This window comes from Erinaceus europaeus, chromosome 2 (assembly GCF_950295315.1).
Source record: "Erinaceus europaeus chromosome 2, mEriEur2.1, whole genome shotgun sequence".
NCBI lineage: Eukaryota > Metazoa > Chordata > Mammalia > Eulipotyphla > Erinaceidae > Erinaceus > Erinaceus europaeus.
In genome coordinates, this window is record NC_080163.1 from 74,362,126 (window position 1) to 74,377,087 (window position 14,962).

The 14,962-nt window shown below is 36.5% G+C and overlaps 1 protein-coding gene across 1 annotated transcript in view; it reads right to left on the bottom strand.

The window, feature by feature from the left end:
• WRN (WRN RecQ like helicase) overlaps window positions 1-14,962 on the bottom strand; it is a 107,145-nt gene that overhangs the window by 22,234 nt on the left and 69,949 nt on the right. The window contains exons 20-24 of the mRNA XM_060171545.1: window positions 14,869-14,960; window positions 9,813-9,954; window positions 1,286-1,453; window positions 1,087-1,196; window positions 546-606 (exon numbers count right to left, since the gene is read on the bottom strand). Coding sequence (XP_060027528.1) covers window positions 546-606; window positions 1,087-1,196; window positions 1,286-1,453; window positions 9,813-9,954; window positions 14,869-14,960 — 573 coding nt within the window. The remainder of the gene's footprint in view (window positions 1-545; window positions 607-1,086; window positions 1,197-1,285; window positions 1,454-9,812; window positions 9,955-14,868; window positions 14,961-14,962) is intronic.

A 14,962-nucleotide genomic window follows, 5' to 3' on the forward strand; every position in this document is an offset into this window, starting at 1 on the left:
TCAAAAGAATGCTCTGAGATATAAGAAAAACAAGTTACAAAAATAATTCAATTATATTCTGCATACTTTTAATAAAGCAGCAAAAGTCACCAGAAATTTTAATTCAGCACATCTGTTCATTATTCCAGTGTTCCAATTAACTGAAACCTGCCTATGAGCAAGTATTTAATCTGTAATTATTACCAATGATTCAAAAAGCAAGAAACTGTGTGCATGTGCACAATATATAGAAAATAATGAGAAAATTTAGGAATAAGAAGTATTTTTCTATTAACTGTAAGGATCATAATATGAATAGTATTAACAACATCAAAATAGGTTACTTTCTTCAATATTATTAAGCACAGATATCATGTACTAGATATTTTATTGTACACATAACACTGCTTTTTCCAATTCTCCTGCTTGTATGTGTGTGTATGTGTATATATATATATATATCATTTTCCTCTTACTTAGAGGAAAAGTATAAAATTTCAAAATGGGAACTGTATCAGTAAAGAATAAAAACATAAGCACCACTTGTGCAGTAAAAAAAAAAATACCTTCTTCTCTGTAGTTAATTCAGTTGGTACTTGAATAGAGGAATACTGTTGAGTGCCTGGAGTTTTAGAACTGAAAAATAATACAGAATTACTTCAACTGCTGAAATGCTATTATCAAATCATGACATCATAATTCCAGTCTAAGAAAGGCAGATGAGATTATATTATTCTTTTAGAATACTTGATTTGTAAAACTGATTTTTTTTTCAGAAGAAGCTCCAGGAAGTTATGATTTAAAATAAATTATAAGTGGTCAATAACACATAAATAAAAGTAGTAATAGGTAACAAGTACATTTACTTCCCACCTTCTACACATAAAGAAATATAGTGTTGGCTACTAGAGGAAAAACAGAGAAAGTAGCTTTCTCAATACTAAACTCAACTTCTTCATATCTACCAAGAAAGCATTCTATGAATAATCTGATTCCCACTGACCCCATCCACCCACATCCACTAAAGTGATTAAAAGTTATTCAAATGTCTTATATTTTTCTGCTGTGGTAAACTGGTGTAAAATTAATCATTTATGGGGGGGAAAGTTAAAAGAAATGAACCTTGGTAAAAGCTCCCTTGGACATAATTCTTCATTAGCTTGAAGAATAAGTTTCTGAGGAAATTCTCTATTGGCTTTGTCAAGCCAATCTCTGCCCTGTTGAACAGAACACAAGAAAAAATATTTTTAAAAGATTTAGTTTTAAAAAGCTAAATAAATGCAATGTACCCTTCTACACTGTTTACCTTTTTTGAAAGTTTGTAAATCTTTATGTATTTGCTTTGTCCAGAAACTTCTGACAAAAATCCCTCAGTCATGAGCTGGTGGGATAAAGCCTTCCACCAACTCTCTGTGTGATTCTTTCCAATGCCAAAGGAACTGTGACTGCGATAATTTTCAAGACGCTGAGAAGACTGAAATTAGAAATGGAATTAAGATCTGCTTATTTAGTGAAACAGATTCAGTAAAACAAACTACTGGATGATTCGTAAGATTTAATACAAATTTTCAGTTTCAATAATCTACAAAATCTGTATAATCATGTTGCTTATTCTGAATAGTTAAGTCACAGATATGTAATCAAAGTAGTGCTCCTGTGTTTTTAATACTGAAAGGAAACTTGATATTGACAGACATTCCCCAGTAGTACCTGGGCTTGGATATTTTTTGCAATACTTAACCTTTGATGTTTAAACTTTTTATTAGCCTACATTATTTGAAAACAGTGAATCATAACCTATAGCTCAAGATGAGAAGCACAGGTTTTAAAAGGCATTGTGAAAGCCAGAGACATAGCTCAAGTGGTAAAATGCCTGGTTTGCCATGCACAGGGCCCAGATTTGAGCCCTAGCACCAAACAGGAGTGCCACATCCCTGGCAGGAGCTCTGGTGCTTTGGAATTTCTCCCTCTCCACCTGTATCTCTAGAAAAGACAGTGTGAAATGATGAAATCATGAATATGCATGGCCCTGGTGACATAATAAACTAACTAAATAAATAAATAAAACAATTAACTAATCACAGCTAAATAAAAGGCAATGTGACCCAATAGGCAGAAATCAGTGTATGCAGGGTAATCACTCAGTTTCTACTGTCAAGAGCACTTACTGTGCATTTGTTCATCATGCACTGCCAAGCTTACTTAATCCACCTTTGATTTAGCTGCTTCACTAAGAAATACCAGGAAAAACAAGTGACTGCTAAACATATGAGACTTTAAACATATTTTTCTGAAGAGAGTATTCCTATAAGAGATTCTTTCTAGCTCTCAAATTCTATAAGTGGAGAACTTCATCTACCAAATTTCTCAGGTAAGATAAAATAAGCCATCCTGAACATAGGCAAGTACTGAATAATTACTATTCATGAAGCATAATAAACATTTTGTGAACTTTACCAGTTTCACTACCACTTGGCCACCAAATTAAACTTTTTGATTTATCTTTAGCTCTTTACCTACATTTTTCCCATTCCTCAGCTTTTGTCTCTGTCTCAGAGTTGTTCTCAGTATCTATGAGTCTGTGGTTTTGATACCTTTCTTTCTCTCTCTCTCTCTCTCTCTCTCTCTCTCTCTCTCGCCTCCAGGGTTATTGCTAGGGTTCAGTGCCATGAATCCACTGCTCCTGGAGGTCATTTTCCCCCATTTTTGTTTGCCTTGTTGTTGTTATTATTGTTACTGCTGTTATTGTTGATAAGACAGAAATCGAGAGAGATGGGGAAGACAGAGAGGAGGAGAGAAAGACAGACACTTGCAGACCTGCTTCACTACTCGTGAAGCAACCCCCCTGCAGGTGGGGAGCCAGGGGGTTGAATCAGGATCCTTACACTGGTCCTTGCACTTTATGCCATGTGTGCTTAACCCACTGTGCTACCACTCAGCCCCTTTCTTTTCTTCTGATTCCAATTTTAAGAGCAATTACATGGTATTTGTTTTAATTATTTATTTTATTACTTATTATTAGATAAAGACAAAGATAAATTGAGGAGAAGATAGAGAGGAAAAGAGATGGAGAGAACCTGCAGTCCTTCTTCACCACTCATGAAACTTCCCCTCCTAACCCCGCTGGTGGGGTTTAGGGGCTTGAACCCAGGGCCTTGCACACTACAATGCCTGTGCTGAACAAACTGCACCACTGCCTAGCCCCACATGGTATTAATTTCTGTCTTACTCATTTTATTTAACATGATATGCTCAAAATCCACCCATATTGCTCCAATGGCAAGGTTTCAATGCTCACTCTATGTGTTCCTGTGTGGGACTATGTGAAAGCTTGGTAGAGCTTAGGGGAGCTCTCCCATCCTTGGATGGAGGTCTGGAAAAACATCCCACTTGTTAGCCTCTCTCCTTATAGAGATGAGCCAAGAGGGAAAAGTTTCCCAGACTCAGTTTCTCCTTGTTAATCTCTCAAGCTCATAGAAAGCCTACAAGCCTGTCACACTTAGTTCTCCCTGCTAGCAGCAGGCCAAATGGCTGCCTGCTTGAGGGTTCACTCAAAGTTCACACATCCACTGTAACTTCACCTTTTGATTATATAGGAGAAAACACTCTATCATACACCCCTGCCAGTACCAGGAAGTAATACCCCATATTCTATTTCCTTGTGTCTTTTGATATCTGTGATTTACATCAAGCTTTGTTTTTCTTCTCCTCTACCTCACCTTACTGGTTTAACCCCTGTGCTTCTCTCAAATACCTTTGGATAATTAACTTAAATGCATCATGGAAACTAATTGTCTTGACCTTTATGTATCTCATCAATTCTTGTCATACCAGCCCCCTATTATGGGGGCAAGCTGACCTTTAAGAAACCTGTAATTTCTGACACATGTGAAAAATGTTCTTTGTTTAACTCAGTATAAGAGCCTATTTCCATCTCCAAATAAACAGATGTTTGTACCAGAATATCTCCGATGCCTCTTTCTAATTCATGCAGCCACTAGAGCTGGTGAGGAAGGGTCAGAGGCTTATGCCCCCCTCCCCTGTTGGAGCCACTCCACATGAGCCCCAGCATTCTTGGAGACAGAACTCAGTGCCTCCTGTATGTATGTATCATTGAGTCTCTTCCAAACTCAATGCTTCCTTTTACTTTTTAATGACAGTAAACTAGACAGATTGATGGAATTAAAAAAAAAAACTGCTTCGTTATACATGTAATTTTACTCATTTCGTTTTTTATTGCTCTCACGTAGTGAGAATAACAGTGCCTAGGCCTTCACATATATTAAGGTTTGTACTCCACTGTAAGAGTCAACTCATAGCCCAAGATTTTCTTTTCTTTTCCAAATCATTTTCATGAAGAAAAAGTTATGTATAAGTCAGTTATTCTCACATGAATACAGTATCTTTCCTTCTTTCTTTCTCTCTCTCTCTTTTTCTTTACTTATTCTATTTGATAGGACAAAGAGAAAAAGGGAAAGGGATGGAAGAGAGAGAGAGAGATCTGTAGCTGTGCTTCACTGCTTGTGAAGCTTCCCTTCAGGTGGGGACCAGGGGTTTGAAACCTAGCATGTGGTAACACAAACACTTAACCAGGTGTGGCACTGTTCAACCCAAGAACAATTTCTTATCTCCCCGTGATAGGTATCTGCATACTACTACTTCCACCACCAATTTAAGTATTCCTCCACTGTTGTTTACTAGGTTGCCAACACCCTCCCTCCAACTCTACTGTAGGTCGCAACTTGTCTAAATCCTACCGTTTTCTCTGTTTCTTAAATTCCATCCATGAGAAAGTTCATCCAGTATTTGTCCTTCTTCTGACTTATCTCACTTAACACAATTCATTCAAATTCCAGCTGAGATGTGGCAAAAGATAAGATTTCATCACTTCTTACAGCTGAGTAGTACTATATATATATATATATATATATATAGTACTATATATATATATATATATATATACACCTTTCTTAACCACTCATCTGCTGAACCAACATCTGGGTTAGTTCCAAGTTTGAGCTACTACAAATAGTACTGCTATGAACACTTCTTCTTCTAGCGTTTGCCGCTATGAACACTAGTCTCTTCAGACAGATGTTTTTGTAACTATAGCATATTCTAAGTCATAGGTCATTCTAACTTTCACTGCTGTGATTTCTGCCACTGAACCAGGCAAGTTACAAATACTATTTCTCAAACTCCCTTTAGCTGAGACTCTAACCTACTAATCAGATGAAATTTCCCATGACATGTATAAGCAGAAAGTGAGGAAAATGATATTCATCTTTCTTTGCAGATATGTGTGTGAAGGTGCCTGCTTTTTTTATGATAAAAGGTTAGCAAAGAATCCAGTATACAACAACTAGCTTCCTAAGTATCAAAAGGTACAGGTGGCACAAAGTGCAAGGACCAGTATAAGGATCCGGTTCAAGCCCTTGTCTCCACACCTGAAACATTGAAATGCTTAAGTATTCTAATTAAACTTAAAATTTAACATTCAAATAGCAAGGCTATTTAGGATAAGAAATTTGCTATGAGGGAGTCCAGCAGTGGCGCAGTGGGTTAAGCGCAGGTGGCGCAAAGAGCAAGGACCCATGCAAGGATCGCGGTTCGAGCCCCTAGTTTCCCACCTGCAGGGGAGTCGCTCCACAGGCGGTGAAGCAGGTCTGCACGTGTCTTTCTCTCCCTCTCTGACTTTCCCTCCTCTCTCCATTTCTTTCTGTCCTATCCAACAATGACGACATCAATAACAACAACAATAAAACAACAAGGACAACAAAAGGGAATAAATAAATACATAAATATAAAAAAAAGAAATTTGCTATGAAAGAGAATGTGGGCATTAATTTTTAACTAAGGAGGGTACATTTCTAAACCATCTTCTTTCTAGTATCTTAAGACCATTCAATCTAAAAATAAACATTTAGGGGGTGGGCAGTAGCATTCTACAAAGAGCACACATTATACTATGTGCAAGAACCAGATTCAAGCCTCCAGTCCCCATGTGAAAGGAGCTTTATGATTAGTGAAGTAGCGCTATGTCTCTCTCTTTCTCTCTTGTCTCTTTCTGTATCTCTTTCTTGTCTCTGTTTCTTCCTCCTCCCCTCTTGGAGGAGGAGTAATACTGGGAGGAGCTGAGTTATACAGGCACTGAGCTCCTAGTGATAGCTCTAGTGGCAAAATAAATAAATAAATAAATAAAAATAAAAGAGAAAAATTAAAATGGGGACTGGGCAGTGATGCACCTGGTTGAATGCACACGTTACAATACATAAGGATCCGGGTTCAAACTCTCAGCCTACACCTGCAGGGGGAAAGCTTCACAAATAGTAAAGCAGTGCTGCAGCTGTCTCTGTTTCTCTCCCTCTCTATCTCCCCTTTCCCTCTCGATTTCTAGCAGTCTCAATCCAATAAATAAATAAATATAATTAAAAAATCAAAAAAAAAAAAAAAAAACTACCTGAGACCTGGCGGTAATGCACTGGGTTAAGGGTACATGGCGCAAAGTGCAAGGACCTGCATAATGATCCCAGGGCACCTGCGGGGGGCGGGGGGGAAGGGTCGCTTCATCCGCAATGAGGCAGGTCTGCAGGTGTCTTTCTCTCTCCCTCTCTGTCTTCTCCTTTCTCAATTTCTCTTTGTCGTATCCAACAACAATAGCAACAATAACAACAACAGCAAGGGCAACAACAAAGGCAATAAAAATGGGAAAAATGGCCTCCAGGACCAGTGGTACTCATAGTGCAGGCACCGAACCCTAGCAATAACCCTGGAGGAAAAAAAAAAAAAAAACCAGTATCTTCCCAATGGCTGCTTATAGTCATAGTATGTTTTATCAAAAAATCTTATCTAGGGGGCCAGGTGGTGGCGCACCTGATTGAGTGCACATGTTACAATGGCAAGGACCCAGGATCAAGCCCCTAGCCCCCACCTGCAGGGGGAGAGCTTTGCAAGTGGTGAAGCAGGGCAGCAGGTGTCTTTCTGTTTCTCTCCCTCTCTATCACCCCCTTCCCTCTCGATTTCTGGATGTCTCTATCTAGTAAAAAAATGAAAAACAAAAAAAAAAGTGACCTCTAGGAGCTGTGGATTTGTAGTGCTGCTACCAGGCCCCAACAATAGCTCTGGAGGCAATAAATAAATAAATAAATAAATAAGAAGGGAGGGAGGGAGGGGAAAAATGGCCACCAGGAGCATTGGATTTGTAGTGGTGACACAGAGCCCTAGCTAACCCTGTCTTCCTGTCTATCTCCCCCTTCCCTCCTGATTTCAAACTATCTCTATCAAATAAATACAGATAAAAATATCTTTAATATAATAATAATTCTGTATCCATTACAAGATAGCACTCTGATAATATGACCAAGACAAAGGTTCTACTTAATCTCCTAGTTGTACAAATTAATGAATGTGCTGTTTTCCATCAGTAAAATTAAAATAATTGTATATCATAACTTATTTACACATGATCTTCAGTAATTTTTATGTGGTGAGCTAATTAGACAGTTTAGACAAAGGTCCTTAGACAACATTTGAACTTAATTTTTAACTAAAGTTACACTTTAAAAAAAGAAATTTTAAACTCCATTCACAATGACTTGTATGGGCTACATAAGCACTAACACTAGTTAGAAAAAAAAAAAATCTTCTGTAAGGAGAATCAGTTCTTTAAATAAAATTCAAGAGTTCTCTAAGATACCATCTTACAGATTCTAATTAGCTACAGCAATATTATTTTTTTCCTAAATTAGTTAAAGTGGGCAGTTTACTAAATTTCCAAAGAAATGACAAGTGTAATTTTTAAAACTATATCCCGGTAGATAGTAAGATCACTGAGATGGGGAAAGGAGACCTATTTTACTGTCTACAAAATTTCCATAAGTGGTACTTTTTTTTAAAAAGTTTGTACCTTTATCTAGCAAAGGTAGTATAAAATTTCACAAAGAACAAACTTCTTAATTTGAAGACTCCCAGAAGAGACTGTCAGTATAAGTGATCAGACTTGGTTTCCAAATAATAAGTGAAATCTGATCCCTCTTGTGACCAGTTCGAGTTTGTCTAGGAGCCCACTTGCACTTATTTGTTGATACTGGATACTGTTGGATTGCACCAAATTAAAAGAAGGGTAATTTTTATAAATTATACATTCAACTGGGATATACAGGTTTTAAAAACCACCAGGACCAAAGACATTTTCATAGGTCTCAATTATATTTAACCTACATGTTGCAATTTATTTTAAAAATATATTTAAAATTTTTTATTTAAAAAATTTTAAATTATTTATTTTAAAAATTTATTAAAAAAATATAAAAACTCATAATAGATAAAATATTAAATTCCTTGGGTCACAATTCTATTTATAAATTTCTAATCAAAATTTTAATTAAAAAATAAAATTTTAAAGTCCATTCAGATTCTAAAAATATTAATGTCTAAAAGGTTAGCAAATTCTTAACATGTCATTAAAATATTTAATAGCATTTCAATTTCAGAAGTCTTTTTAAAAAATATTTATTTATTCCCTTTTGTTGCCTTTGTTGTTGTTATTGGGTAGGACAGAGAGAAATGGAGAGAGGAGGAGAGGACAGAGAGGGGGAGAGAAAGATAGACACCTGCAGACCTGCTTCACCACCTGTGAAGCGACTCCCCTGCAGGTGGGGAGCCAGGGGCTCAAACCAGGCTCCTTGCACAGGTCCTTACGCTTCACGCCACCTGCGCTTAACCCACTGTGCTACTGCCAGACTCCCTCAATTTCAGAAGTCTTTTCTAAATAAAACATTAAAATGTTTAATGAAATAGTCAAGTATTTAACAAATGAACGCTAACCTTATTTTTTAATTTAATTGCAAAATGAGAGTTTTAAACCCTATGTTCCTTTTTTTTTTTCCTTTTTTTTCTTTTTGGTAGAGCCAGCCCTCATTGTTCTGGAGCTTCAGCACCTTCAGAGCCATAGCCCTTCCAATGTGCTATCAGAACTTAAACCTGCAACATATAAATGGCAATGTCCTACCCAATAAGTTCTCTCTTTGGCCTCTTAATCTCTACTTTTAAGTATGTTTTCAATAAATAGAAAAACTTGCAAAGGATTCTATTCTTCTAGTTTTGATCTATTCAACTCCCATCAATTCATAATACTTGGTTTTGTTTTCCAACCTTCTAAATCACGAATAAAATTATATTCAGACAAAAATCACTACAAAGGAGGTTCTTTGACTATAAAGGTCATGACATTCAAATGTATAACTGTAAGTGTTAGCATAATATTGGCATCTTAGTCACTCAGTAAAGCAGTTGAATTGATGGTTCATTGGCAAAGCAAATGAAAAAACATCTTGGAATTTTAAATATACCTAAAGTGGAAGAGGAAATAGAAATAAAAGTATATAGTAAATATTGTTATTGAGCTTAGAACATAATTTTTAAGTAATCACTGAAGTTAAAATATTTCTCAAAGCATTTGCTACTTTCCAGCTCACCAAGAAATATAATTCCAGACTTCCTGCACCTTGACAAAATGAAAGTTAACTTTTCTTAATTATCTGAAAAAGATTAGTCAAGGGATATATCCAATAGTAATGTGATAAACTAATATAAGTCTTCCAGCTTGAGATAAAGAAATAACATAAGTTTGGAACATGAAAACAGCAGCTTATGTTATTACATTAACTTTTCCACCCAGGTTTTATGCTAAGTAATGAATGCAGTGCTTAAGTGGATTCATTAGGCTATCTCTCTGAGTTTCTAATAACCTAAAACCATAATCACAGTGCATAACCACTGAATAAAAATAACAGGGGTAAGAGAATTGAAAGGTGAATCACAGATATACTTACAGATCCTCGGAGAAATAAAATTGGCATCTTAATTCCAAACTTTTCTCCTAGGATGCTCACTGCAGATAATAGCTGAAATGCTTCTGTACCAAAGTCCTGAGAGGTATCATCTGAGTCTTCAATGGAAAAGCAATGATCCAATCTAAATAAAAATATGTTAAGAAGGTGGTTAGTCAAAGATTTGATGTAACAATAAAATAGGGCCAAGAGATAGTTAACCCAGTAGAACATATACCTTACTGTGCATAAGGTCCTGAATTCAAGGCTTGACACTGTATGGGAGCACCATGAATAGCACTGGAAGGAGGTCTATGAATGAGGAAATGGAGTCGTGTCTCTCCTCTCTTTCCTGTCTACTTCTCTATCTTTCTCTCTCTAAAAAAAAAAAAAAAAAAAAAAAAAAAGAACAGGAACTACATCAAGGAATTTGTCTGGCAGTAGGATATCCTGCATGTATGAGATGCTTAACTCATTCCCTGGAACGATATTACCAAAAAAAAAAAAAAAAAAAAAAAAGTAAGTGACAATATATCTAAATGTTCAACAGCTTCAGAAGCTACAAGTAAAGCTCATTACAGCCAAGATCCTGTGAATTATCTGAAACATGAAATATAAACTATAACACAGCATCACACATATATGCTATGTTGAAGAGTATCAATTTGTTTCAAAGAATTTATCTCAACCTACAGAAAGAGGTGGGGAAAATTTAAGCAAGCTGAGAACAAGGTAACAACTCAATGTTCCCCCTTGCTCACTTAGGAAAACTGAACTTTTGTATTAGCTTATAAGAGAAAAATAAATTTGTTGCAAGAAAAATTAAGTTGTTTATGAAAAACAAGTCATCTATGTAGTAAATTGTTAGATTTTGGGGGGGGAAGACTATATTTGGGTTTAGTCTCCTGTATTAATTTAAGGGTATTCACCTTATTAATTTTTCTTTTCTAATATACATATTTAAAGCTATAAAATTCCCATACAGTAACACCTACAATATTTTCCCAACTTTCAGTTCTGCTTTCATTTCTAATGCTGATTTATAGAATTTCTATTGACCCGAATATACATTTTCACTATGGGAAGATGGGGCAACTAAATCCCTATGGTGGAACAGGATGATGGTTTCATAGAAGATAAAATGTACTGAGTCTGTCTTGTTGAGGTAGGTGGGATTCCTGCAGGCAGCATATGGTTGGGTTGTGTTCTCTGATCCATATTCCTACTCTGTGCCTTTTAATAGGTGAATTCAAGCCACTGACATTTATTGATAGTATAGGATAAAGATATTTTAATGCCATTATTCTAAAATTTTAAGAGTGTTCTGATATACGGCATATTTATGATGTGGCTGTTTATAAGAGACCTTTCAGAACTTCTTGTAAGGCAGGCTGGGTGATAGCTGATTCCTTCAACTGTTGCTTGTCTGAGGTGTTTATGCCTCCATCTAGTATGAATGACAGTCTAGCAGGATACAGTAGTTTTGGTTGAAAGCCTTTCTCATTAATGGTTTACAGTCAACAGTAAAATACAGTAGTTTGTACATGTGAAGTGAAAGGATGGAAAACTACTATACAAGCCAATGGACCACAAAAAAAGGGCAGAAACAGTTATTCAAATATAAAACTTTGGTGTTGGATGTGGTATAGAATTATACACTGTTATCTTACAATCTTGTAACATTCTATCAAAAACAAATGAAATATATATAAAATGATAAAATCTTCTCCCTTGCCTCATCTTGGATAGAACTTGAATACATCATTGTTACATTAAATAAGTCAAAAAGAGAAGGACAAATACTAACTGATCTCACTTATAAGTAGAACTTAAGGGGGGCAGGTAGTAGGGCACTGAGTTAAGCACACATAGTGTGAAGCACAAGGACTGGCCTAAGGATCTCAATTTAAATCTCTGGCTCCCCACCTGCAGGGGGGGTTGCTTCTCAAGTGGTGGACCAAGTCTGCAGGTGTCTATCTTCCTCTTCCCCTCACCATCTTCTCCCTCCTCTCTCAATTTCTCTCCATCCTATCCAACAGCAGCAACAACAAAGATGGCTGCCAGAAACTGTGGATTCGTAGTCCTTGGAAGAAAAAAAGAAGGGGGGAACAGGCGGTGGCACACCTGGTTAAGTGCTCAGATTACAGTGTGCAAGGACCCAGGTTCAAGACCTGATCCCCACCTGCAGAGGGAAAGCTTCACAAGTGATGAAGCAGGGCTGCAGGTCTCTCTCGGTCCTCTACCCCCCTCTCATCTATGTCCTTCTCCCCTGTCAATTTCTCTCTGTCTCTAACAATAAATTAAAATATATATATATATAAAGGAGGAGAACTTAAGAAGTAAGAACAAAGTAGTGGTCTGGGAGGTAGTACAGTGGATAAAACATATAGACTGCCTGATTCTTTTTCTGTCTTTCTCCTATCTTATCCTTGTACACTGTAATGTGTGCACTTAACCAGGTGTGCCACCACCTGACCCCTTTTTCCTCTTATCTTTCTCATTAATACAATCTTTAAAAAAATAAAAGACAAGGGGGTCGGGCGGTGGCGCAGTGGGTTAAGCGCATGTGGCGCAAAGCGCAGGGACTGGAGTAAGGATCCCGGTTTGAGCCCCCGGCTCCCCACCTGCAGGGGAGTTGCTTCACAGGCGGTGAAGCAGGTCTGCAGGTGTCTATCTTTCTCTCCCCTTCTCTGTCTTCCCCTCCTCTCTCCATTTCTCTCTGTCCTATCCAACAACGAATTGCGTCAACAAGGGCAATAATAATAACCACAACGAAGCTACAACAAGGGCAACAAAAGGGGGAAAAAAAAAATGGCCTCCAGGAGCGGTGGATTCATGGTGCAGGCACCGAGCCCAGCAATAACCCTGGAGGAGGGAAAAATAAAAAATAAAAAATAAAAAAAAGACAAGATAAGAAAAGAAGAAAAATAAAAAGAAATAAGGACAGAAAGAAATCACTTGGGTCTGGTATATTACACCAAAACAAAGGACTCTGGGAAAGGACAGAGAGAAAGGGGGTAGAGGGAAACTTGAGGTCCTCTTGCATGATTCACAGGAGATGTGAAATTGTACTCATGTACTGCACTATAAACCATTAACCCCACAATGAAATAAAGACAGGAAAAGAAAATTTTAAGTTACCAATGATACTCTATTATCAACAGAGGAAATGTTACATACTAAAGGTAGAAAAATATTTTAGTAATTAGAGAATGATTTCTAAAGTAAGACCCAATGTGCTGCCCAAAGATCACTGGATCTTAGAAGTGAAAACAGTGTCTTAATGCTGCCTTACATATCTTTAACACCTCTATAATAAATATAGTAAAATTAAATAAGATGCCTTGCTATTAGTTGTCTATACTATTAGTAGTATGTCTTTTTTTTTTTTTTTTAATTTTTCCCTTTGGTTGCCTTTGTTGTTGTTGTTTTATTGTTGCTGTAGTTATTGATGTTGTCGTTGTTAGGACAGAGAGAAATGGAGAGAGGAGGGGAAGAAGAAGAGAGGAGAAGAAGAGAGAAGGACAGACACCTGCAGACCTGCTTCACCACCTGTGGAGCGACTCCCCTGCAAGTGAGGAGCTGGGGGCTCAACCCAGGATCCTTACACCGGTCCTTGCGCTTCACGCCACGTGCGCTTAACCAACTGTGGTACTGCCCGACTCCCTAGGAGTGTGTCTTTTAATATCTATGTGCCTAGCATCTTTTGTTATGTTAATGATTCTGAGTGTACTATATTTAGAAATTGTACTCCATGAATACAGTTCACTTAAATTTACTAGAGTATTTTGTGACCTAGTATGTGATGTATTTTCATAAAGGCTTCTCTGTAACTGAAAAAGAATTTGTACCCTGTTGTTACATGAAGGTTAAAAAATAACAACTAGATCAAGTCTGATGCTAGTTTTATTCAGAACCTATTTTCTTACTGTATTCTAGGGTTTTTTTTTGTCTGTTTCTAGTTTTAGGTTTTCTGTATTCTAGTTCTATTAACTACCTAGAGAAGATGTTAAAGTCACCAATTATAGTAGGACTTCTCTATTTCTCCTTTCAGTTCAGTCAGTTCTTCTGCTAAGTATATGCAAATTTAGGTTTATGTATTCTGAGATATGACAAATTTTATGTGCCAATCTATGTGGCTGTGAGGATCAGTTAATTGGTCAAACACTAGTCTATTGATATCTTGTTTTGTTTTTGTTTTTTAATGTTTTTATGTCATCTATTCTTATTTAATGTTTTATTCTTATCTATTGGGAGGGAGGAGCACTACTCTGGCAGTGTGGTGCTAAGACTCAACTTTAGGCATGGAAGTCCTGCACTATACCTTCATCAGTCACTTTTCTATTGATAGACACTGCTACAAAGGCATTCTGTAGATGGGATTAACATTTAGAATCACTGTAAGTGTAAAAGATTACATTCAATGTAAGTCTCTTCTGGTCAGATTGGAAAACAAGCAGTTGTGATATAAAACTGACACAGAAATCCTACCTAACTGCCCTGCCAACTTTCCCAATAAATTTCAAACTTGTTAACCACTTGACTGCATGATTCAATTACTAAAAATCAATGTGTGTGTTTGTGTTTCTCTAGAAACCTGTTAGCAAACTGATCCCTTTATCCTCATGTATGCCTTCCTTTATCCCTAATGATACTATCTCTCCATATCTCCATTATCTGATATTAAAAAATTTATACCAGTATTTAAAATTTGTGCTTTCATGGTATGTAGTTTTTTAAAAAAAACTAACCTATATAATTACACCTGTAAAGAATTTTTTGTGGACAGTATATAGCTGGTCCATATTTTAAACCAACTGAAATGACATGTTTCTAAGTGGTTTTTAAGCTATTGACATTTAATGAAACTACTGAAATTTTTTAATTTAGTTCTACCATTTTATTGGTCTATTTATGAAGCAAAATGTTTCCTTTGTCTTAAAGAAGTAAATGCATTATTTTAAAAATTGTACTATATATTACTCAATAAAAATTCAATTAATAGTGATTTATAAAGCAAAGAGCTCTTGAATATCCATTTATAGGAAGAAATCTTTACCTGGACCTGCAATTATCACAGCATTTTTCAGTTCCCATAATATCCAAGGAGGCTTTTCGTAGTTGTTTGTCTTCAAAATGAGACAAGATGATCC